Source organism: Zootoca vivipara, chromosome 11 (genome assembly GCF_965207765.1).
Source record: "Zootoca vivipara chromosome 11, rZooViv2.hap1.1, whole genome shotgun sequence".
NCBI lineage: Eukaryota > Metazoa > Chordata > Lepidosauria > Squamata > Lacertidae > Zootoca > Zootoca vivipara.
The window spans coordinates 51,618,670-51,644,712 of NC_142594.1; the positions used below are offsets into that span (position 1 = coordinate 51,618,670).

A 26,043-nucleotide genomic window follows, 5' to 3' on the forward strand; every position below is an offset into this window, starting at 1 on the left:
TGATCTCCCAGTCTGAACCCTCCAAACATTGCCCAGTTGGCTGCCTTAAGGAAGAGGACATTGTACACTTCGTATCAGAGTGTCCCATGTCCTCAAATCTGAGGACCCATAATCGACCTCCTAAGAGTAGGACTTAGGAGGATACAGACAGTGAGACCAGGGTTCAAATCTCCTCCTGGCCGGGATATTTGAGCTCTTTTGCTCCAGCCGTTTGCCCCCAAGGTCACGTGGCCACTGAGAGAAACCAGACCCCTGCTTCACCCCTCGACGGCAGAACTAATCAGCCACATGCTCCAGATCTTGGCATCGCCTGCACATACTGTTCTGGGGTTTTCTTCTTCGGGAAAACATCCAGGGACGCAACCTTTTAATTACAAGCGCAGAATTTTCAGCCGGCCACAACGTCCACGACATTTGGGCCACGGCGGTTAAGAACACAGAAAACAAAGGGAAACAAGAGGCAGGAGGCTGGGTGGAGCTGAAGAGGCTTGTAGCCCGTGCAAGCTTCTCACCAGCTTCAAACGGCGCTCATTGTTTTTCTCTGTCCCTTCCCTTTTGCTGCTGTCTAGGGTGGGCCGTGCGGGGTCCTGGCAGTAGTCCAAGCCTTCCTCCTGCGACATCTTATCTTTGGAGACAGCAGCAGGAACAGCGATACATGGTAAGTCGACGCTGGTGAGAGCCGGCGTGTTTTCCACCCTGAGCTGAACGCAAATCCCCCTCTATTGTTGGAAGGGGAAAAAGGGGTCTTCCTGGTCTTGACCTCATTAAAGGGAGATAAAGTCCAAATTGCAGCGCTCGTGTTGACTGAGAGGCTGATGGTCCTTGAGGGACAAGCCCCATGTATTTTTTGCACTTGTACAACACATGTTGTTCGTGACGGGCCGGGTGCGTTTGGGGAGGGCTAGGAAGCCAATCGGACCCTCCGCAGAAGCAGTGTGTCTCTGTGCGCAAGTGGACAAACATCTTCATGCACAAACATTGCGCTGGTGTTGGCAGGTCACTGCAGCAGCTTACCCCCCCCCCCAAATGTCTCTTGGCCCTATGCAGTACTCTCAGCCTCCCCCTTAAACTCCCCTGCTACAATGAAAGGCACAAATACAGGATGGGAGACACCTGGCTTGAGAGCAGTACATGTGAAAAGGATCTAGGAGTCTTGGTAGACCACAAACTTGACATGAGTCAACAGTGTGATGCAGCAGCTAAAAAAGCCAATGCAATTCTGGGCTGCATCAATAGGAGTATAGCGTCTAGATCAAGGGAAGTAATAGTACCACTGTATTCTGCTCTGGTCAGACCTCACCTGGAGTACTGTGTCCAGTTCTGGGCACCACAGCTCAAGAAGGATACTGACAAGCTGGAACGTGTCCAGAGGAGGGCAACCAAAATGGTCAAAGGCCTGGAAACAATGCCTTATGAGGAACGGCTTAGGGAGCTGGGTATGTTTAGCCTGGAGAAGAGAAGGTTAAGGGGTGATATGATAGCCATGTCCAAATATATAAACGGATGTCATATAGAGGAGGGAGAAAGGTTGTTTTCTGCTGCTCCAGAGGAGCGGACACGGAGCAGTGGATTCAAACTACAAGAAAGAAGATTCCACCTAAACATTAGGAAGAACTTCCTGACAGTAAGAGCTGTTTGACAGTGGAATTTGCTGCCAAGAAGTGTGGTGGAGTCTCCTTCTTTGGAGGTCTTTAAGTGGAGGCTTGACAGCCATATGTCATGAATGCTTTGATGGTGTTTCCTGCTTGGCAGGGGGTTGGACTGGATGGCCCTTGTGGTCTCTTCCAACTCTATGATTCTAAGCTCCCAGAAGCTGCAATGAGCTAAGTTTGACTGCTGCTGACTGCTAACTCCGCCTCCCGATTAAAATAATGAATACCTATTTTTATCAGGGTGCCTTTCCAAAATGCAAGGCTTCCCGTTCAAGGTTTACTAAGAAAGTGAGCTTGCAATTTTTGAGATGACGAAGGGTGTCCAGTCATATGGTTAGGGGTCAGCAGCAATTAACCCATGGACCAAGGCTGCCCCACTGAATAATAATATCACCTGTCTCCTATTACCGACCTTGGAGGATCGAAGTGGGATGTGGAGGAACAGTGTATATCAGGCATAGGCAAACTCGGCCCTCCAAATGTTTTGGGACTACAACTCCCATGATCCCTAGCTAATAGGACCAGTGGTCAGGGATGATGGGAGTTGTAGTCCCAAAACATCTAGAGGGCCGAGTTTGCCTATGCCTGGTATATATGAAGACGGTCTTGGCAGCTGGTTATTTTGAGGGAAGGAGGCCACGCCTGACCATTTCTGGTCCTCCATCAAATGCAGCTTCTGACCTGAGATGAAAGAAGCGAAATTAAATTGGTTTAATTCATCAGGGCTGCAATGTCACTCCCAAAACTCACCCCCTGAAGTAAACGAAAAGGGGTGGGTGGGATCAAAATCCCTTCCACGCACATTCTAAACCTGAAACATCCGCATTTCAGATGAAGACGCCACTTGAAATTTTAGACAATAGCAGGCCTCTGCGTGAGAGATAAGTCTTCTCGGTGTTCCCACCGCTGGTCTGCTCAAAAGATCTACTCATTTAAGAAGACTAAACATCAAATCAAAGCATCAGACATGAAAGAGAGGCCTTTGGCGTTCTTCCCCCTGCCTTTGGGACAGTGTGGGATGTTAACTTTCTTCCGTCTCCTCGGAAGGGTGTTGGTGACTTGCAGGGAAGCAGATGAAGGCGAAGCGAAGCCTTACATCACACACAGCTAATCTGGGCGATTTTTGGTGTTGGTCACTTACGGGCGAGGAAAGAGGAACCCAGGTCTTATGTCACCCGCAGCTAATTTGGGTCCTTCTTGGGAGCATTTAAGGACACTGTGCCAGGTGTCAGATCAATAGCCTTGCAGGCCAAGCATCGGCTGGGCAGTTGAGTTGGGTTGGCTGGGCTTTACTGGAGGCTACCAGGTTGGCGAAGACTAGCCTACCTTGCACCAGATGGATTGCATCCAATAGGGGTCCACGTGGGCAGGTGTTGACATGGCGAATACCCTAAATTTAGCAGGTGGGAGCAGGTGCAAGCCCTACGACTCACTTCTCTGCTGGTCACAACTCCTGCCCCAAATCATGAGCTCAAACTGTTGTCAGCCTGGGATGAATAATAATAATAATAATAATAATAATAATAATAATAATAATAATATTTTTATTATTTGTACCCTGCCCATCTGACTGGATGGCCCCAGCTGCTCAACATGTACAAAAACACAATGAAACATCAAACGTATAGAAACCTCCTCATAGAATCATAGAATCGTAGAGTTGGAAGAGACCACAAGGGCCATCCAGTCCAAGCAGGAAACACCATCAAAGCATTCTTGACATACGCCTGTCAAGCCTCTGCTTAAAGACCTCCAAAGAAGGAGACTCCACCACACTCCTTGGGAGCAAATTCCACTGTCGAACAGCTCTTACTGTCAGGAAGTTCTTCCTAATGTTTAGGTGGAACCTTATTTCTTGTAGTTTGAATCCATTGCTCCATGTCCGCTTCTCTGGAGCAGCAGAAAACAATCTTTCTCCCTCCTCTATATGACACCCTTTTATATATTTGAACATGGCTATCATATCACCCCTTAACCTTCTCTTCTCCAGGCTCTCTTCACCTTTGGTGAAGACTGTTCTCCAATTGGAGCCCGCTCAGGCAAGTGTTTCTCAATTGGTGGTGTTTATACAACAATTTTTTTTTAGATTTGCCTTGAGACAGTTTTTAAACCTCTTTTGTTGACCACCAGTGTTACGCTTTCCATTTTTAAGTTCGGAATAGAGTAGTTGCTTTGGAAGACGATCATCAGGCATCCGCACAACATGACCAGTCCAACGAGGTTGATGTTGAAGAATTGTCGCTTCAACCCTGGTGATCTTCACTTGTTCCTGTACACTGGTCTGTAGAACCATCAGTGGTCCATGAACATCATTCAGGCGGTCTAAATGACCGAGTTCCTTGCGTCTGTGTCATTGCAGCTACAAGATCGATGGGGAAATAATCCCCAAGCGAGACCTGCAGAGCAAAAGCAAAAAGTGCAAGGCTGAGGCGGCATTCGACATCCTTTCATATATATGTCAGCCTAGGATGAATAATAATAATAATATTTTTATTATTTGTACCCCACCCATCTGACTGGATGGCCCCAGCTGCTCAACATGTACAAAAACCACAATGAAACATCAAACATATATAAACCTCCTGATATAGGGCTGGCTTCAGATGTCTAAAGAAAGTCGTATAATTGCTTATCTCTTTGCCATCTGACGGGAGGGTGTTCCATAGAGCGGGTGCCACTCCCGAGAAGGCCCTGCCCCTGGTTCCCTGTAACCTCACATCTTGCAGCGAGGGAACAGCCAGAAGGTCCTCGGAGCTGGACCTCTGTGTCCAGGCTGAACTATTGGGGGGGGTGGGGTGGAGATGCTCCTTCAGATATAAAAAAAGCTGTTTAAGACTTTGAATTATTTTTCATTTTCTGCATTTCTCTGCCTCTGCTTTAAATTCTCGGAGCCGAGTGGTATGTTGAAACCCTGGCAGCGAGGGACGTCTGAAGCCTCCCACTCCTTTTTTTTTTTTTTTTAAATATTTTTATTAATTTTCCAATTAAAACCAATTATATCACATTCAATATTTCAAATTATACACATATATATATCAATCAAACCGAATGTTATGCCAAATCATCTAAATAATTTATTTTTGGGTTCCCATGCTTCAAGAAATTGGGAATTCCTCGCAACTGTCCACTGCCGTCTTATTTCTAAAGTTCAAATCGTCCTCCAAGCTCATAATATTCCAAATCTTCCCCTTACAGTCACCTAGATGTTTTCCACTTTCATCCGATTGTTCCAGCTGCTGAGATAAATGTCAAACGAAGTTTCACAGATGTTCTTTCTCCTGTGTGAGTTAATCAGTCCAGCCTCCCCATAAATCTTCTTAGTGGAGCTCCCTGTTGCGACGGAGTAGCAGCGCCATCTTAAAAGGCTCAAATCACTTTCATTTTCTCTCATAGCCATGAAGATTTACGATTTATTTATCTTTATAGAATTTACAGCTTTTTCAGGCAGGAGACCCAAACATCCAACCATGAACTCTTGGTAAATTAATGGATCTCCTTGCCCTATAGCTGAACTTAGCTTCAGGTCGCTGCTCCAATTTAAAGTGCGTCACAGCTCATAAATCCTCCGAACGCGTCCAGAACTCCTTCCGTCTGACTAGGGGGGGGCTTTTCTCATCGGCAACTTCACATCTTTAAGAAATATGCTCAGTAACAACATATAAAGTTCAACTCACACAGTCTTTTGCTTCTCTTTCACTCCAAACAAGCCAGGACATCGCGTCCGGGAAGATACGAGGCAACAATATGAAGAAAAAATAAAAACTTGCTTCCCTTATCGCTCCGTCCCCATCAATCCTTCTTCCAGATGCCGTACATTCTTTGACTCCTCTCGCTCAGCAGCATAAAATTCTCAGCAGTAAACAGCGCTTCTTCCCCTCCTTCTGAAGTATGTCCATAGATTTAAGCCTAATTATCTTCTTTAACCATGGAAATCCCCGCCATGCAGATTAGCGTCCGGGAGTCCTGGCCGTCGTAAGTGCTCAGCCCAAGCTCCCCCCACTCCAAAAACAGTCGGAGTGGGTCTGGGGGCATCGCGGGCCAGCGGCCCCTCTCCGTAACCCCCGGAGAGGGTAGGGGGTTGCCATTTACTCCCCTAGCAACCGCCAAATTCCTTACGAAGGTCAGAGAGATGGAAAACAGGTCCGCCATTCCTGCAGGCGGAAACCGGAACCTGAAGCCTCCCACTCCTAAGTTTATGGGTTACAATCAGGAGTCATCATCAATATTCATTTGTTTTGGTTTTTCTTTCCCCCTTAGCTGTTCCACCAAATGCCCCCCTTGGGGGTCTCATTTGCCCTACCCAAAGTACATTCTTCTGCATCCTACGGAACTCGCGGTCCAGGGCGGGGTCGTTTTCCAATATCTGGCCCGAAACGGCCCTTCCCTAATGCTTTCCCTCTGCTTTTAACCTTTATGCTAAGTACTTCCTTTCCCTCCCGATATGAACCCATCAGCTATTTCCAGACATCTGCCATCGTGCTCTGCAAGCTGCCACTTCTCTCGCCCAGCCGCCGCCTCTCATAGAAATCAATCAAAGGGAGTGTCGTTCTTTGAACCGAAGACCTAAAATGGAAAGGGCATTAAGGAAGAGGGCGTCCAAGCTCCGGAGGGGGGCAGGAGTTTTTGCGGCCCAGCGCAAAGCTTGCTTGCAGATCATGACAAGGCTGGCTCCCCTGTTGGTCTCTGCACCTCTCAATATTTTGTTTCAGTGCACACAAAGGCATATTGCATGCCGAAGATGAACACAAAATTTGCATTTTGCAAGCAAATGTGTCAAAAAGTGTGTACATTAACAATTCTTTTAAAGTGTGCATCTTGAGTAGAAAGTATATACAAACTGTGTGCAATTTAAATCTGAAGATTTACTTCATCTGTTTGAAGAATCTGCACTGTAAACAGATAATAATAATAATAATAATAATAATAATAATAATAATAATAATAATAATTTTATTTATACCCCGCCCTTCCCAGGCAAGACCGGGCTCAGGGCGGCTAACAGCAAGAATACCAAAGCAAGCATAAAAAACAATTCAATTAAAATGCAGATTAAATACAATGTTAAAATTCAATTTTAAAATTAGGAATCTACAAGTGCATTTAAATATCTGTAGGATAAAGCCTTAGGGGAGGGTAACACTGGGGTCAGACTGAGATGGAAACATTAGCAGGGTTGCAATAACCCTTGTAATGTAACAGGTATTATGGAGCGAATGCGGTTTTGTAAATAAAATAAAATAGGGAGCACGGTCGTACCTTGGTTGTTGAACGCCTTGGTACTCGTCCGTTTTGGCTCCCGAACCCCACAAACCCGGAAGTGAGTATTCTGGTTTGCGAACGTTCTTTGGAAGCCGAACGTCTGACGTGGTTTACACAACTTCCGATCGAGTGTGGGAAGCTCCAGCGGCCAATTGGAAGTTGTGCCTTCGCTTTCAAACGTTTTCGGAATTCGAAAGGACTTATGGAACGGATACCGTTCGACAACCAAGGTGCGACTGTATCGAAAAAGATGCAGTAGAAAAGATTTCATAACACAGCCCAGGTGGGAAGTCCAGAGATTTGGAGAAATCTCTTAATTTGTGGGTATGTGTTATGTTATTTTTATAATTTTATATTTGTGAAATCAAATAAAAATTATGTTTAAAAAAGGGAAAATCTGCATGAACCAGATGGGAGTCTACCAATGTTTGAGCAACAGCAAGGCTGATACGTGAGAGAATTGGCTACTTGGTTCTCCCCTAGTTCAGCCTCCAATGAGAGTGTGGCTCAAAAGAGGACATTTCAACCAATAAGATGGAGCTTATTGGTCAGGTAGAGGAAGGAAGAGATGTATAGAGTGCAATTTCTCCTATAGCATAATCCTTTGCTTGTTTACTCAGAAGGAAGTCCTGCTATGTTCATCCCAGGTAGGGATGGGGAAGAATTGGAATTCAGTTCATAGTTAAATGTGAACCAACCCTAACATACTACCCAAATAATACTAATAATAATGATAATAATAATATAATTTATTATTGATACCCCACCCATCTGGCTGTGTTTCCCCAGCCACTCTGGGCAGCTTCCAACAGAAATATTAAAATACACTAATTTATTAAAGATTAAAAGCTTCCCCAAACAGGGCTGCCTTCAGATGTCCTCTAAAAGTCTGGTAGTTATTTTTCTTTTTGACCTCCGATGGAAGGGCGTTCCACAGGGTGGGTGCCACCACTGAGAAGGCCCTCTGCCTGGTTCCCTGTAACCTCACTTCTCGCAGTGAGGGAACCGCCAGAAGGCCCTCGGAGCTGGACCTCAGTGTCTGGGCAGAACGATGGGGGTGGAGACGCTCCTTCAGGTATACTGGACCGAGGCCGTTTAGGAAATATGGAAACTAAAACACGGTCGTTTAGGAAATATGGAAACTGAAACACGGTCATCTTTTGAAATTTGCACCTCCGAATTTTGCAATGAAGTTTTCCAACCAAGTACAATGTGTAACAAAAGTGCATATACTAGGAGGGGAAAGTGTGCAAATAAACTACGCATATTTGTGAAACTAAGGAACAAGAGGCAAAAAATGCTTTGAATAATCTGGGGGGAAATACAAAAAAAAATGTTTATATTAGGAGTAATTCACACTAAAATGCTGATGTGTTTTCCTGTGAACTGAGGGGATCGGAATTTAATATTGGAATCCCCAGCAGATCCAGGCAAAGCTGGGAATGTTCTCCATGGAAAGACCTGCAGAGCCGCTGCTGCCAGCCAGTGTAGGCAGCATTGAACTACAGGGACCAATGATCTGGCAGCTTCCTGTGTTCACTGCAGCATGGTCCTCCCTGTTCATTGCCCGTTTCATTTCTCCCCCTGCAACGTTTGCCGCTTGTGACGCCTTGCTATCTCTTTTTTGTCTTGAAACAGCAAGTGCCTTCAAGTATCGGCGGCTGCCAGAACCCAGTGCCTCACTCTGGCCATTGCCGGCATTTTGTGGTGCGGAGGCGGCCGCAGGAAAGCCACGGTTGCCTTGTAAGTGGAAGACGATGCCCTCCTCAAGCCACTGGTTTTTCAGGCTATTTCCCGAAGAACACGGGGGTTATTCTAACACATTTCGTCAATACAGATCCTGATAATTAATGGAGGGTCAGCTTCCTTCGGAGACAGCTCGGCCTCCCTTACCGATTTCCGGGAAAATTTTGTGCGTGTCAGAGCACGCCTAACCAGGGCTAAACCAGGCGGGACGCTAAATGAAAGTCTCTTGGTTTTCCCCTCCCCTAGTTAACAGCAGCCGCGGGGAGTGGCGGTCTCCATCAGGACTGAGACTTTTGGTGCCTTTCACATCTGCTGCTAATTTGGAAAACACCCACACCCTCGTATGTTTGCAAAAGTTGCACAGAGCATTGTGACAAGCGTGCCCACTCTGTACACGTAGCTCCGTTTATGAAAATGCAGCGAGCGCTGCAACAAAAGGTTGCTGTTTTCAGGGAGAGCCACCTGTTGCTTGGTGGCAGTAGCAGAATCTTTGCACACAAAAGTCTGTCCAGTTTAGAAGGCCCGGGGACGGGAAATGACCCCATAGTTCTGTTGCTAGAGTAGGCAACATTGGCTGGATGCAGGGACGGATTTAGGTTTGATGCGGCCCTAAGCTGCTGAAGGTAATGGGGCCCTGGGTCCAGCTGTCTTTTGTCAACAGCAAAGTGTCGCTGTTTTTTGTGTTGAATATATGCTACATGGTAATTTATGGACCTAATAGGTATCTAAAGCCATTTGCACATGCAGAATGTAGGCACCCTATCTATAGAAACGAGCAAACCAGTGAAATTTTAGGGAGCAGGCTAGCAGGCGGGGCCCATGACTTACATCGTAGGCATAGCTGCCAAGTACCCCATATTTCCCGGGAAAACCCCATTTTTCCTTACTGTTTCCCGGAGGTCTCCTGTTTCAGCTCCTCTCCTGTTAATCTCCCTTATTTTTTGGTTCCTGTCGGCGGCCATTTTTCTGGTGCCGCTTTGCCCATCTATGGGCACCAGAAAATGGCTGGTGGCGGCACCGGAAGTCACATCTAGGCATGTCCGGAAGTGCATAGACGCAACTTCCGGTGTCGCTTTTCCCTTTCGGTGCCGGCCATTTTCTGGTGCAAGGCGACACCGGAAGTTTTCTGATGGGCAAAGCGACACCGGAAGTTGCGTCTACGCACTTCCATACATGCGTAGACGCGACTTCCGGTGCCAGCACCAGCCATTTTAGGTGCCCACAGGTGGGCAAAGCGACACCAGAAGTTGCATCTACACAACATCCGGTGTCGCGTGGCTGCCAATCCCGGATTTCTCTGCGAGAGACTTGGCAGGTATGATCATAGGAGCCTACACAACACAAAACCCTGTTGATGTATGTAGGGTTTATTTTATTTGTTTTTAGCTTATATTTTGGAAATGTACATCCAGTTTTTTTTCCTCCTTTTTTTTTGGGGGGGCCCCCAACAGAGTGGGGCCCTAAGCTATAGCATGTTTAGCTTATACATAAATCCGGCACTGGCTGGATGCGAGGGCTGTTGGAGAATTCTGATGAACGCAGAACCCAGGCAAAAAATTGTCAGTGCTTAAAAGAAGAACCTGCTGGATCAGGCCAGTATCCACAGTGGCCTGCACAATTTCCATAATTTGTATGATTGATTATGTAAATTGTGTAAGTTACTTAAAGTTGCCGTGGCGGACCGATGCTGTAGTTTTTGGCAGTAGCCGAACTGAAGCAGAACGGAAGCGTACGATGAGCACAGGGAGAAATAGCAAATGGTGGCATCTTCCCCTCCCTGCTTGACGGACAAATAGCTCTGACCACCGTGGGGCAATGTCTTCCTTGTGTCTTAATCGCTGATCTGGGGCTCCTCTCGCAAGGATCCAAGCTATTGCCATATACAGAGTTGGAGCAGTGATCTCCCTCGGAGGAGAGGATGTTTTCCCAACCTCTGAGATTCCTGTTTAAAGAAAATCTGAAGGACAAAAGCACATGGGAAATACCGTTTTCCTCTTCCCTGGGAAAGTATTGAGGGGGAGAGATTCCAAACTCTTGTTGCTCCCCCAGCCCCCGCCAAGTATTGACTCTGGGTGCAAAGGGCACAGCCCTTTAATGACTCTTGCCCTTAGCGAACGGGGCTCCCCAGCTGCTGTTTTCCTTCTACAGATGTTTTGTTGTTCTGTTCTTTTTAGGTGTACTGGAACGCAGCAGTTCACTCCTGTAGGGAAATACAAAGCAGATGGGATCTTGGAAACGGTAATGTTTTGGCCAGAACTGCCCTCACCCCGCCCTCAACCTTTCATAGAATTGTAGAAAGTTGGAAGAGACCACGACTGTCATCTAGCCCAAATCCCTGCAATGCAGGAATCTTTCTTTGGTAGATGTTTCTGCTTTGTAGTTAGAAATAGCGTGCAGTGGTACCTTGGTTCTCAAACGCCTTGGGACTCAAACAACTTGGAGCCCAAACAGTGCAAACCCAGAAGTAAGTGTTCCAATTTGCAAACTTTTTCTGGAAGCCGAACGTGCTCCTTTTTTGAGTGTTACGCTTCCGATTTGAGTCTTACCCTGAGGTCTGTCTGTTTTTGCTATTTATTTTGCGTTTTTGTTTTTGCGGCTCTTTTGTTTTTTGTTTTTGTGACACAGTGGAACCAAGTTCAGCTACTGATTGATCGATTGTGTGACTGCAGTACATTGTTTGTTGCTCTCATTTTATGGATCAGTGGTCTCGTTAGATAGTAAAAATCCATGTTAAATTGCAGTTTTAGGGGTTGCTTTTAAAAGTCTGGAACCGATTAATCCATTTTGCATTACTTTCCATGGGAAACCGCGCCTCGGTTTTGGAAGGCTTTGGTTTTGGAACGGACTTCCGGAACGGGTTACGTTTGAGAACCAAGGTACCACTGTACTCTATATTCTGCACGTGTGGAATTTGCAAACTTTGTGTGTGTGCATGTGGGATTTGCGCTCTGGGAATCCTGAGAATCCCTTCTATCCATCAAACTTGAAATGCATGCTTCTAGCCCTTAATGGCAACAAGAACAGAACCGGGAAATATGTGGTCAGTGTCTGGCAAAAGCTGAGAAGCCAGAGCAGGGTGCAGCAAATCTGGGGGTTTAGCCGCTCGACAGTTATTTCCAGAGTCCCGGGAGTGTGTGGTTGTGTGTTTTCCCCAAAAAAGAGGGGATCCAAATTCCCTTGCTGCTGTTAGGGTGGGGAAGGGGCGTAAAACTAGCCATTACGCAACAGTTAAAAAACAAACAAAAACCTTGACACCCGGACTCCAATATACGTGTTTGCACATAACCTGTGCATTGAGCCACAAATTGAGCAGAGCGGAGATGAGATCAAAACAGTAATGAACCGGAAAGATCGTTCTTGTGGAATGAACGTCATGAAAAATACAAGGCGTTTCAATTTAAGAATCCCTTGGGGGCCGCGGAGCTTCGTGTTCTACTTCCTCAACAGAGGATTCTCATCAGCCCTGCAGCTGCCGACCATCTCAAAATTGCAGGGGAGGGGGGGAGAAAGAGAAAGAGAGAGACCATAGTTCAGGGCTTTGCATCTTCAGAGGGTCCCAGGCGATGGGAAAGCCGCCTCCCCTTTAGACGCTGGGGAGTTGTGGCTGGGCAGAGACTATCCTGGGTTAGGCAGACAAATAATAATAATAATAATAATAATAATAATAATAATAATAATAATAATAATAATAATTTATTTATACCCCGCCCATCTGGCTGGGTTTCCCCAGCCACTCTGGGCAGCTTCCAACAGAAGAATAAAACACAATAATCTATTAAACATTAAAAGCCTCCCTGAACAGGGCTGCCTTCAGATGTCTTCTAAAGTCTGGTAGTTGTTTTCCTCTTTGACATCTGTTGGGAGGGCGTTCCACAGGGCAGGCGCCACCACCGAGAAGGCCCTCTGCCTAGTTCCCTGCAACTTGGCTTCTCGCAACGAGGGAACCGCCAGAAGGCCCTCGGTGCTGGACCTCAGTGTCCGGGCAGAATGATGGAGGTGGAGACGCTCCTTCATGTATACTGGACCGAGGCCGTTTAGGGCTTTAAAGGTCAGCACTAACAATTTGAATTGTGCTCAGAAACGTACTGGGAGCCAGTGTAGGTCTTTCAAGACTAGCGTTATGTGGTCTCGGCGACCGCTCCCAGTCACCAGTCCAGCTGCCGCATTCTGGATTAGTTGTAGTTTCCGAGTCACCTTCAAAGGTAGCCCCACGTAGAACGCATTGCAGTAGTCCAAGCGGGAGATAACTAGAGCATGCACCACTCTGGCTAGACAGTTTGCAGGCAGGTAGGGTCTCAGCCTGCGTACCAGATGGAGCTGATAAACAGCTGCCCTGGACACAGAATTGACCTGTCTCACCAGGGCTCCTGTGTGTTATTCCTGGACACCCCTTTCCTCAAAGCTCACCAAAGCCGCCTCCCTAACCCATTTGAGCCTTATTTCTGCTTTTTTTTGTTGGTCACTGTTATTTGATTTTACAAATGAGAATTAGTTACAGTACCAAATACAGGTGAAACTCAGGAAATTAGAACATCGTCTAATTTCAGTAATGCAACTTCTTATTTTTTTATTTTTCTTTTAATTTTTTCAAATGCTTTATTTTGGAAATTCCACAGTAATAAAACAAATAGTTACAATAATACAAAAATAAACAAAAATAAACATCGCTATTACATTTCATTTATTACATTCCATTTATAATTGACCTGCCCAATGACAAATAATTACAATTACAACAAATAAAGGCTTGACATAACTTGCTTTCCATGTCATGCATCTATCTCATATATAGGTTTCCCCTTTTAAGTTGCATTACTGAAATAGATGCACTTTTCGACAACAATATTCTAATTTTCCGAGTTTCACCTGTACATATCCATAAAACAAGATTTCTCTGAATCTCACAACTCCCCACCCCACCCCCTCCGTGGGTCCTATTGTCAACACTTCCAACTGCATATTATTTCATAGTCTCTGTTTTGTATCTGTCCACATTGTCCATAGGGGATGCGGGTGGCGCTATGGTCTAAACCACAAAGCCAAGGGCTTGCCGATCAGAAGGTCGGCGGTTTGAATCCCCGCGACAGGGTGAGCTCCCGTTGCTCAGTCCCTGCTCTTGCCAACCTAGCAGTTCGAAAGCACATCAAAGTGCAAGTAGATAAATAGGTACCGCTCCAGCGGGAAGGTAAACGGCATTTCCGTGCGCTGCTCTGGTTTTGTCAGAAGCGGCTTAGTCATGCTGGCCACATGACCCGGAAAAACTGTCTGCGGACAAACACCGGCTCCCTCGGCCAGTAAAGCAAGATGAGTACTGCAACCCCAGAGTCGTTCATGACTGGACTTAACTGTCAGGGGTCCTTTACCTTTACCTTTTTACCCCACTAGAAAGCCTCAGGACCCTGATACCTAGCAGAATGCCTGTCTCCACCAGGAGAAACTCTTTGCTACGCATGACAGTAGTCCTGTCTATCTCTCTCTGTTTGGGATTTGTCCATTAGACCTTGGCTGGATGTTCCCGTTGTATTTTGGCCTGAATTTCACCCCACGCCTTTTTCTTCCTTTCGCAGCTGATGTTGCACGTTGCCACAAGTTACGAAGACCTGCTGGGGTTCCTGCAACAAAATATTCATCAGGTACGAATCTCGACCAGGTCCGGGTCTCAATCGCTTCTCCATTGCAGCGTGATTTTCAGAAATTCTCCATTGCTCCGTGCTGTGTTTCATTGTTTTGCAACTTTAACAGCAGCTGCAAAAATCACACTCTCCCAATGAATAACTACGATTCTACGATTGATGGCTTTACCTCCAGCTAGGAAAGGGGGGAAGGCATGCTTTCTTTCAGCTCTTCTTCTATAATCTTCAGTTAGCAATTTCTGTGGAGCATGTAGCAGACTTGGCTGGCGACAGTAGCTTATCAAAGAGACTGGATTTGACCCCTTTAGCTGTCTCTGCTTCAACAGAATCTCATCTTCCAGGTATAGAATGCTGGGAAGGGCCATAGCGTAGAGGCAGAATGTCTGCTTTGCAAGCAGAAGCTTACTGGTTCAATCCCCGACGTCTCCAGGGAGGGGGGTGGGAGAGGCTCCCTGGCAGAAATCCTGGACAGCCTCTGCTAGTCAGCGTAAGAGATACTGAGCAAGATAGAACAAGCATTCTGCCTAAATGGCCATGGTCCAGTATACCTGAAGGAGCGTCTCCACCTCCATCATTCTGCCCGGACACTGAGGTCCAGTACTGAGGGCCTTCTGGCGGTTCCCTCGCTGCGAGAAGCCAAGTTACAGGGTACCAGGCAGAGGGCCTTCTCGGTAGTGGCACCCGCCCTGTGGAACGCCCTCCCATCAGATGTCAAAGAGGAAAACAACTACCAGACTTTTAGAAGACATCTCAAGGCAGCCCTGTTCAGGGAGGCTTTTAATGTTTAATAGAGTACTGTGTTTTATTTTTCTGTTGGAAGCCGCCCAGAGTGGCTGGGGAAACCCAGCCAGATGGGCGGGGTATAAAATAAATTATTATTATTATTATTATTATTATTATTATTATTATTATTATTATTGGTATAAGGCAGCTTGGCAGGGACACCAAAAATGACAAACAGACCAACTCCCAATTCTACATCAGTACAAAATAAATTCACCGCCCCTCAATCAATCATAATAATAAATAATGTGACATTTTGGTTGACCTAGTATACAGTGGTACCTCTACTTACGAATTTATTCCGTTCCAAATGCACATTCGTATGTAGAAAAATTCATAAGTCAAATCACGGTTTCCCAGAGGAATGCATTGGAAACAGATTAATTCGTTCTGGAGCCTAGAAAAAAGACTTTTAAGTGCACTTTAAAGGCATGCAAACTGCACAGCATTACCTTTCAGTGCAGGGAGCGCAGGCAGCGGTGGCGAGGGCCGGATCTGGCCGTAGGCAGTACAGCGGGGTGGCGGGAGCGCTGGCGCCACTGGCGAGGGCTGGATCCAGTGGGAGCCAGCTGAGTGTGGCGGTGGCGAGGGCCCGATTCAGCCCAGCAGGGTGGCGGGAGTGCTGGTGGCGGTGGTGAGGGCCCTTCGGATGTCGAAGAAATTCGTAAGCACGCCCCAATTTTTTCTAGAGTCATTTGTAAGTAGAGGTACCACTGTAGTGTGGTAGTTTACAGTTTTACTTAAGAGTAGACCTAACGAAATCAGTGGACCTAACTTAGTCATGTCCATTCTTTTCAATGGGTCTCAAAAAGGTAAGACAAATGACCCCTGGGCGGTAAAGTCCAGTCAAAGGCGACTGTGGGGTTGCGGCGCTCATCTCGCTTTTAGGCCAAGGGAGCTGGCATTTGTCCACAGACAACTTTCTAGCTCATGTGGCCAGCATGACTAAACCGCTTCTGGCGCAACGGGACACCGTGACGGAAACCAGAGCGCACGGAAACGCCGTTTACCTTCCTGCTGCAGTGGTACCTATTTATCTACTTGCACTGCCTTGCTTTCAAACTGCTAGGTTGGCAGGAGCTGGGACAGAGCAACGGGAGTTCACCCCGTCATGGGGATTCGAACCACCGACCTTCGGATCGGCAAGCCCAAGAGGCTCAGTGGTTTACACCACAGCGCCACCCGTGTTTGTTGAACATACTACCTATAGGCTTGGGATTCTCTTCTTAAGCACCAACAACCTTTACATTTTTAAAGATAAAATCAAAGTATCTGCCGAAAGGATAGTTGGCGGTTCTGTTCCACACGGTCCACTGTGCAATTTGACACACAAAAATTATTTTTAATTATTTTTAAAATAAGACAGATGAATGCATTTTTGGTTCTGTCGCGAATGACTAGTTTGAAAGGTGCGCCTTCCAGTTCAGAACCACAAGCTTCTTCTCTTCCTTCCCTCCCAGTTTGAAGCTGGTCCGTACGGGTGCATTCTTCTGACTTTGTCTGCGATACTATCAAGATCCATCGATCAGTGAGTACATCTGCATTTCTTTCTGAAGGGTGACTGGCATTGGCTCCTAAGCCTCTGAGATATAGTTGTGCGATGCGGAATATGGCCAAAGTTTCCAAGTATGCTCTGGCTTATCACGGATGGAATTCCTTAGGCTCTGGTTTCTCAAAAAAAGTCTCCCCTGAGACTCCCTTAACAGGCACGTCTGTGTTGATTTTTAGAGCCGTATGGGCTCCTTGCACTCCACCTGCCCAGGGAGCATCTGTACATGCACAGAGTTTTAAAGTTCATTAAAGCGAAATGGTAAGCGTAGGCAGTCACTATCAAAGCTTCTTCTTCTTCGGTGATCCATCGTAGCCGAGTAAGATTGTTTTCCATAAACACGGTTTTAACAATGAGTCCGTAAGTGACTGTGGAGGCCAATTCTGGATCCACGCATCCTTCCACAGTGGGGACATTGGTTTCTGGGCGGGAGTTGATCACAGTGTGGATTTGCCAAACATGCCTTCCTCTTAGCACATTTCTCCCTTGCGACCTGAGTTCGAGTGTCTTCACTTGGTAAAGGCTGTTCTCCAACTGGAGTGCTCGCAGGCCAGTTTTTCCCCAGTTGTCAGTGTTTATACCACATTTTTAAAGATTTGCCTTGAGACTGTCTTTAAACCTCTTTTGTTGACCACCAGCATTACGCTTTCCATTTTTAAGTTTGGAATAGAGTAGTTGCTTTGGAAGACGGTCATCAGGCATCCCCACAACATGTCCAGTCCAACGAAGTTGATGTTGAAGAATCATTGCTTCAACACTGGTGATCTTTGCTTCTTCCAGTACACTGGCATTAGTTCGCCTGTCTTCCCAAGTGATGTGCAAAAATGTGTTAGGAATCATTAGGAAAGGGACTGAAAATAAAAACTTACCAAACCTTCTTCTTCTTCTTTGGAGATCACTCGTAGCCAAGTAAGATTGTCTTCCATAAACACGGTTTTAACAATGAGTCCGTAAGTGACTTTGGAGGCCAATTCTGGATCCACACGTCCTTCCACGGTGGGGACATTGGTTTCTGGGCGGGAGTTGATCACAGTGTGGATTTGCCAAGCGTGCCTTCCTCTTAGCACGTTTCTCCCTTGCACCCTGAAGCACACTGCGCTGAAGGCAAGATGCCTTTCAGTAGTCAATGTCCTGCAGAAAGCGGTGTTAGGTGCTCCAACAGAAAACAGCAGAACAGTTAATCTGGATAGATGAACTGTTTTGAAGATGATTCTTCATCAGCTGGCAATTGAATAAAGTACGTCACATGCAATGGTGAAACAAACATGAAAATGACCACCCTGCATATAAAAATAATAACAAATACATACCAATTGAATAGCCTTCATTCCAGTGTGCTTTGATAGCGACTGTCTACACTTACCATCTCGGTTTAATGAACTCTTAAAACACGATGCACGTACTACTTCTTGCTGTGAAACGTTATATTATTATTTACTGATTGTTAGTTCATTATTAGCCGTGTGTTGCTTGCGGTTTGTCTAGAATTGTCTGTTCTGCAACACAGGGAATTTGCTTTGTATGTGCATCAGAAACCGTGCCCCTCTATACCGCTGTGGTTCAACGGCGTAGCTCATAGACGCATAGAATTGTAGAGTTGAAAGGGACCCCCAAGGGTCTTCTAGTCCAACCCCCTGCAATGCAGGAATCTTTTGCCCCACAGCCGTCCTTAGGTGGGGCTTGAACCACAAACCTTTCTGCTGCACCAGCAATATATCTTCCCTCTCCTTAAACGGAAGGCCCCTCCACGGAGTTACGCGCGGCAAATTTCCAGCCTCCTTTTCTCAGCTGCTTTTCCAGGTCCAACACTCTACAACATTCACACTGAACCCCTCTCCATCCCCGTGACTGCTTCCCACACTGCTCCAGGGTTGGAAGAACAGCAAAGGAGACACACAGTCATGCTGTGGGGTGGGGGTGGGGAGTTGGAGGGCACACGGGCCTCCTGGTGACTCAGCTTCCGGTGCCCGTGTGGGTCTTCCAACGCGATCCTTTGCCAAATCCTCTTTTGAAGCCAACTCGGCCATTGGCCATCGCCTGCCTCTTGTGGCAGTGAGTTCCATGGTTTGTGCCGGAAGAGCCAATTGGATGCTCCGTTCCACACAGCCCCGCCCAGGTAAATTGCAGCGATGCTGGGGCAGGTGGTCGATATGCAGCTCTGCCCTTCCACGCTGGGCTGCCTGGGCTACCCCAGCTCACAGGAGCCGCATTCCCACAGCTCCTACCAAAACGTAAGAAGGAAACTAGGGTGGGGTTCTCCTGTGTGGGTTTCCTGCGAAGTTTCTTTGCCATACCAGGACACCTGGCCAGCAATCCCTGACCTTTCCATTGCTTTCCATGCCTAAACGATGCCTCTCTCGTCCGTTTAGCTGCCCTTCGCAATGCCTGTACCAGAAACTCATTGGTACGTATTTTTTCCTTGGGTAAGAAAACAAGGGAATCCATCTTCCCCTGAAAGTTTTGACAGTAATAATTAGAAATACACTTAGTGCAGGACAGCCTGCTCCTTCCACTCCTGCCCTGGAGAGCCGTCAAAAAAACAGCAACACCCCACAAGTCAATCCTGGTAGAGATAAGCGATAAACTCATTAAGCTTGTTGAACGTAAACAGACGATAAGAACTGGGGCATTTTAGTTCCTCCGCTTGCTTCCTCTGGGCAGCGGCTCTGATTCAGCTAATGCCTTTTTGATTGCTGTGTGTTTTTCGATTCGCAACGCCTGCCTCTCCCGACTTTGACATTAAGAGCGTTGGAAGCCAAGCCAGATTTAGGTTGGATGAGGCCCTAAGCTACTGAAGGTAATGGGGCCCTTTATAGGTCCAGCTGTCCTTTGTCAACAACAAATTTGTCACTGTTTTTTTTTGTGTTGAATATATGCTATATGGTAATTTATGGACCTAACAGGTATCTAAAGCCATTTGCACCTGCAGAATGTAGGCACCCTATATTTTAGGGAGCAGCAGGCGGGGCCCATGACTTACCTCATAGGAGCCTACACAACACAAAACACTGTTGCTGTATGTAGGGTTTATTTTATTTGTTTTTTAGAATCATAGAATTGGAAGAGACCACAAGGGCCATCCAGTCCAACCCCCTGCCAATCAGGAAACACCATCAAAGCATTCTTGACATATGCCTGTCAAGCCTCTCCTTAAAGACCTCCAAAGAAGGAGACTCCACCACACTCCTTGGTAGCAAATTCCACTGCCGAACAGCTCTTACTGTCAGGAAGTTCTTCCTAATGTTTAGGTGGAATCTTCTTTCTTGAAGTTTTAATCCATTGGTCCGTGTCCGCTTCTCTGGAGCAGCAGAAAACAATCTTTCTCCCTCCTCCATATGACATCCTTTCATATATTTGAACATGGCTATCATATCACCCCTTAACCTTCTCTTCTCCAGGCTAAACATACCCAGCTCCCTAAGCCGTTCCTCATAAGGCACCGTTTCCAGGCCTTTGACCATTTTGGTTGCTCTCTTCTGGACACGTTCCAGCTTGTCAGTATCCTTCTTGAACTGTGGTGCCCAGAACTGGACACAGTACTCCAGGTGAGGTCTGACCAGAGCAGAATACAGTGGTACTATTACTTCCCTAGATCTAGATCAGGCATCCCCAAACTTCGGCCCTCCAGATGTTTTGGACTACAATTCCCATCATCCCTGATCACTGGTCCTGTTAGCTAGGGATCATGGGAGTTGTAGGCCAAAATATCTGGAGGGCCACAGTTTGGGGATGCCTGATCTAGATGCTGTACTCCTATTATAGCTTATATTTTGGAAATGTACATCCAGGTTTTTCCCCCCTTTAAATTTTTTTGGGGTCCCCAAGAAATTGGGGCCCTAAGCTATAGCTTGTTTAGCTTATACGTAAATCTGGCACCGGTTGGAAGTCTCCAGTTCGAGCATCGTCTTCGTCAGAAACTCAGCAGGGGGCCTTGGGTGCTAAACGCCTCAGAGTCCTTCCCTGCCCCGATCTGAAATGCAGAGGGGGTACTGAGGGGCTGTGGCTCAGCGGCAGAGCATCTCCTTGGCATTCGGAGGGTCCTGACCTCGCTCTTGAGCATCTTCAATGTGGAGCTAGGTGGACCAATGGTCTGAATATGCTCGCGTTCCTATATCCCCAGTGGCAGAGTCTTCGCTTCTGCACACAGCGCATAGTTGGACCGTGGAACTCCCTCCCACAAGAGGCAGTGATGGCCACCAACTTGGATGGCTTCAAAAGACGATGAGGGAAATCAACGGAGGGCAAGGATATTGTTAGGGACGATAGCTGTGCTTTGCCTCCACGGTTGAAGGCAGTCATGCTTTTGAATTCCTCCTCCTCCTCCTCCTCCTCCTCCTCCTCCTCCTCCTCCTCCTCCTCCTCCTCCTCCTCCTCCTCCTCTTCTTCTTCTTCTTCTTCTTCTTCTTCTTCTTCTTCTTCTTCTTCTTCTTCTTCTTCTTCTTCTTCTTCTCCTCCTCCTCCTCCTCCTCCTCCTCCTCCTCCTCCTCCTCCTCCTCCTCCTCCTCCTCCTCCTCTTCCTCCTCCTCCTCCTCCTCCCAGTGGTACCTCCAGTTTTCAAGTCTTTCGGAAGCCAAACATTTCGGTTTCCAAACACCGAAAACCCAGAAGTAATTGCTTCCGTTTTCAAACGCTTTTCGGAAGTCAAACGGCTTCTGCTGAGTTTTTTCTTTTCTTTTTCAATTTTCCCCATTGAAATTGCAGACTGCCCTTTGTGCCTCGGTTTTCGAACATTTCAGTTTTCGAATGGTCTTCGGGAACGGATTACGTTTGAAAACCGAGGTACCGTACCACCATATTATTATTTCTATACCATTATTATTTCTGAAAACCAAAGGGTGATTTGCAATACAGTCGTACCTCGGGTTACGACCACCTCGGGTTGAGAACAATTCGGGTTACGAACTCTGCAAACCCGGAAGTATTTTTCGCTGCACGTGCGTTCCTCGCATGTGCAGAAGCGGCACGCATGCTTTGCTCATGCGCAAAATGGCACTTCGGTTTACGACCTTTTCGGGTTACGAACTGCGACCCGGAACGGATCGTGTTCGTAACCCGAGGTACCACTGTATAAAAACACAGCAATACATATTTTAGTAAGACATGAACACACACGCACACACTGAGAGAGAGTTAGCCAAAGAATTAGGCAAAGGCCTGAGAGAAGCTGGGTGTTTTCTGTGCATCCTTGTTGCTGAAAACTACAGGAGGAGAGAGCACTCTTTTGCTAAGGTCTCCCTCGGGAGGTTATGGATTCTACTTCCTTGGAGGTTTTTAAGCAGAGGTTGGATGGCCATCTGTCATGGATGCTCTAGTTGAGATTCCTGCATTGCAGGGGGTTCAACCAGATGAACTTGGGGGTCCCTTCTAATTCTATGATTCTGTGCTCTGCGGTTTCCCATTGGCCACCGTGAGAACAGGATGCCGGACAAGATAGGCCATTGGCCTGATCCAGCAGGCTCGTGTTGCACTCTTCCCCGCACGTGGAAAGGGTTCCAGCTTCAATCCCCATCATCTCCAGGTAGGACACAGAGTGGCTCCATCTGCAACTCTGGAGAGTCACTGCCAGTCGTTCAGTGCTGAGCTGGATGGAGCAGCGATCTGACTCAGTAGGAGGTTGAGGTTCCTGCATTGCAGGGGGTTGGGCTAGATGTCCCTTGGGGTCCCTTCCAACTCTCTGGGATTCTGTCAAGCTGCTTCCTGCATTCCTGCGGAGGAGGAGAGCCTCTGGAGATTGCCATCAGCTAAGGCAGGCGTAGGCCACCTGTCGTAAGGAAAGACACTTTGCTAGAGGATTAAGGGACATCATGAGCCTGCGACTCATGAATAACTCCCTCCTGACCTCCCTCCTCTTCTTTGCATGCGCATTCAAGCGTGTTTGGAACACAGATCCCCATCCCAGCTTAGACTCCCGAAAAAGTCTCGAAGCTTTTTAACTTTCCCCTCTGAAACGTTTTTTGTTTTGCTTTTCTCCCTCTTTGGGGGACGATGGAGCAAACAATGGCTGCTTATGTGTTTAATCAGTAATATATAGCATCATTAAAAAATAAAAATAAAACAGGCCAAAAAACAATGGCCTTGAGAAAACAGCTCCGAGTCTCAGGGACACAGAAGGTCAATTGGGGAGGCTGCTTGGTCCATTAAGAGCAATCTATTCTAATCCATGGAAAATGTGCTTCATAGCCTCTTAATCTGCCTCAGAACTTGAGTAGCCAGGTCTCTCTCTCTCTCTCTCTCTCTCTCTCTCTCTCTCTCTCCCACCTCTGACCTTCCCTCCTGAAGGGAACTGGGCTTCCATTACACGCTTCAGAGGTTTGCTGTGCATTCAAACATATGTTTCTTCCATTGCCGTTTATATAAGATGTAGGAGACATTCATCCTCAACTCACACTGTCTTCAAATTAATACAGCACACCCTGAAAATTGCAGCTTCTATTTACACCGCGTGGTGTTCTGGATATTTTGCATCTCGATCTTCACACCCCGGGCTCTTGCGCCTTGCCTGCAGTACCCTGGTTATTTTTTCAAACTGTATTTAACGAAACGTGTTTGCTGCTTAACTGCACACGAGACCTCCGTGCGGTGTACAAAGAATGCAAAACGCACATCGGAACTGCCGGTTAGAAAATCTAAGTTACCGGCAAGCTTATGGAAAAAGCAAAATGAGTAAGATTGACAGTCAGAAGTGTGCGTTCCGAGCTAAAATTGCAGATTAGAATAAAACACCAGCTTTGCAGGCCACAGGGGAATAGGGAAGGAAGATACAGGAAGATCTTCACCCTTCAGCCCGTAAAAGATACACTTGACCTGTGGCGGCTGGGCTGTCCTGTCTTGCATGCCGTTGGACCAAACCCATAAATGGTGGCGCATGAACATGCCCAAGGAGAACATCCCTTCGGAGATCCCTTGTGCACAGGCTGCCGTTTCCTAGAAGCGTCCCTTGCAATTATTTTAAGACCTTTTCTTCCCCCTCTTTCCCCACCCGTGGCCTATTTCTGTCGCCAACCCCGTAATTGTGTGTGTTTTGCTAATGTTAACAGTCTGTTGCCATGAAGAAAGGGGTGTGAGGTCACCCCTGGAGCAGTGCAACCTCGCCACATGGAGAGGAGCTGCGGAAGTGCCAGGCCTCCCGTTAAAAACACACACATGTGGCCGGGAGTAGGAAAATCTACAATTAAAAAAAGCGGGAGGGCAGCAGGGAGGAGAGAAGGGTGGTTTATTTTTGTGCCTGTAAGTTAGAGTGGGGCCCTAAGCTCTAGCTTCTTTAGCATATACAGTGGTACCTCGACTTACGAAGACAATCCGTTTCGCAGCCGTCTTCGTAAGTCAAAGTCTTCGGTTGTCGAAGCGCCACTTCTGCGCATGCGCAAAGTGCGATTTCGTGCTTCTGTGCATGCAGGGCCGGTGCTAGGGCTTTTTGCGCCCTAGGCAAAATCACCTTCTGGCGCCCCCCCCCGGCACATGCGTCATGCCCCACGCACAACGCCGCTGATGCCCCTGTGTCCCCTCCATAGGCGGGAGGAGCGCAAGCCAAAAGGAGAGCTCAGCGCCCTCCCACCTGTGGAGGGGACGCTGTAAGCTCCTCAGCGGCTGTAGTGAGTGACTGGCGGCAGCAGCAGCAGCGCCCATAGCTGAAGCCTTCAGCTATGGGCGCTGCCGCCGCTGCCGCCCGCTCTCTGCAGCCGCTGAGGAGCTCACAGCGTCCCCTCCATAGGTGGGAGGAGCGCGGGCGCGTGCCGTGGGAGAGCGGCGGTTGCGCGGGGGGTTGCGGGGCAGGCTGGCCAGCGCCCCCTCCATTTACGCGCCCTAGGCAATTGCCTAGTCCGCCTAACTGGACACACCGGCCCTGTGTGCATGCACTGACCGCACGCGCGGGGAAAAGACTTCTGGGATTGTCGACTTTGGAAGTCGAAACCCTCGGAAGTCGAATTGTTCGGATGTCAAGGTACCACTGTACATAAATCTGGCACTAGCCACCCCACTTACTGCACCCTTGCTGGCGAGGTGTTGAGGGGGGGCGTTTCATTATTTTGTCTCGTGAAAAGTGCATCGAACTAAAGGAGGGTGGTGAGGCTCTTTCCCGCTTCCTCTTTCGCCTCCGTGTGCTCAGATTAACTATTTTGCCTGGCTCCGGGCAGCGGGAGGGCAAAGCAGTGGACCCGTGATGGGCTTGAGGGCATCTTGAGCAAGTTTGCAGATGACACCAAATTGGGAGGGGTGGCTAATACCCCAGAGGACAGGATCACACTTCAAAATGACTTTAACAGATTAGACAACTGGGCCAAAGCAAACAAGATGAATTTTAACAAGGAGAAATGTAAAGTACTACACTTGGGCAAAAAAAAAAAATGAAAGGCACAAATACAGGATGGGTGACACCTGGCTTGAGAGCAGTACATGTGAAAAGGATCTAGGAGTCTTGGTAGACCACAAACTTGACATGAGTCAGCAGTGTGATGAGCATCTAAAAAAGCCAATGCAATTCTGGGCTGCATCAATAGGAGTATAGCATCTAGATCAAGGGAAGTAATAGCACTACTGTATTCTGCTCTGGTCAGACCTCACCTGGAGTACTGTGTCCAGTTCTGGGCACCACAGTTCAAGGAGGATACTGACAAGCTGGAACGTGTCCAGAAGAGGGCAACGAAAATGGTCAAAGGCCTGGAAACGATGCCTTATGAGGAACGGCTTAGGGAGCTGGGTATGTTTAGCCTGGAGAAGAGAAGGTTCAGGGGTGATATGATAGCCATGTTCAAATATATAAAAGGATGTCATATAGAGGAGGGAGAAAGGTTGTTTTCTGCTGCTCCAGAGAAGCGGACACGGAGCAATGGATTCAAACTACAGTACAAGAAAGAAGATTCCACCTAAACATTAGGAAGAACTTCCTGACAGTGAGAGCTGTTCGGCAGTGGAATTTGCTCCCAAGGAGTGTGGTGGAGTCTCCTTCTTTGGAGGTCTTTAAGCAGAGGCTGGACAGGCATATGTCAAGAATGCTTTGATGGTGTTTCCTGCTCGGCAGGGGGTTGGACTGGATGGCCCTTGTGGTCTCTTCCAACTCTATGATTCTATGATTCTGTGACCCAACACCTGTGTTGTTCACGCTTGGCCTGTCTTGATAGGTCGCCTGGTTGTTACGTGTACCTAATGGAGACTACCCAGGGGATTTCAGTACAACCCAGGCTTTGCCGCCAGTCTCCATCCCACGGCCTTGATGGCTTCCTCACTCGCAGAAATGATGCGAAGGGCAGATGTCTCTCCTCTGCGGGCGTCTTAGGGACAACTCAAGATTCCCAGGCCGTTTGCACCCAAGGATGGAATTAGAAACTTCCTCCTATTGTCCGGACTCAACGTCCCACAGCCCCTAATTGACGCAGGTTGCCCCGGTCAGTTGTTTCTAGCAAAGGTTTGGGGTTTCCAGAGT

General features: G+C 47.4%; 1 protein-coding gene across 2 annotated transcripts in view; it reads left to right on the forward strand.

The window, feature by feature from the left end:
* MINDY4 (MINDY lysine 48 deubiquitinase 4) overlaps nucleotides 1-26,043 on the forward strand; it is an 87,457-nt gene that overhangs the window by 34,617 nt on the left and 26,797 nt on the right. For both annotated transcript variants that reach the window (XM_088653935.1, XM_060280935.2), the window contains exons 9-13: nucleotides 570-658; nucleotides 8,550-8,654; nucleotides 10,832-10,895; nucleotides 14,225-14,290; nucleotides 16,534-16,601. In XM_088653935.1, coding sequence (XP_088510061.1) covers nucleotides 570-658; nucleotides 8,550-8,654; nucleotides 10,832-10,895; nucleotides 14,225-14,290; nucleotides 16,534-16,601 — 392 coding nt within the window. The remainder of the gene's footprint in view (nucleotides 1-569; nucleotides 659-8,549; nucleotides 8,655-10,831; nucleotides 10,896-14,224; nucleotides 14,291-16,533; nucleotides 16,602-26,043) is intronic.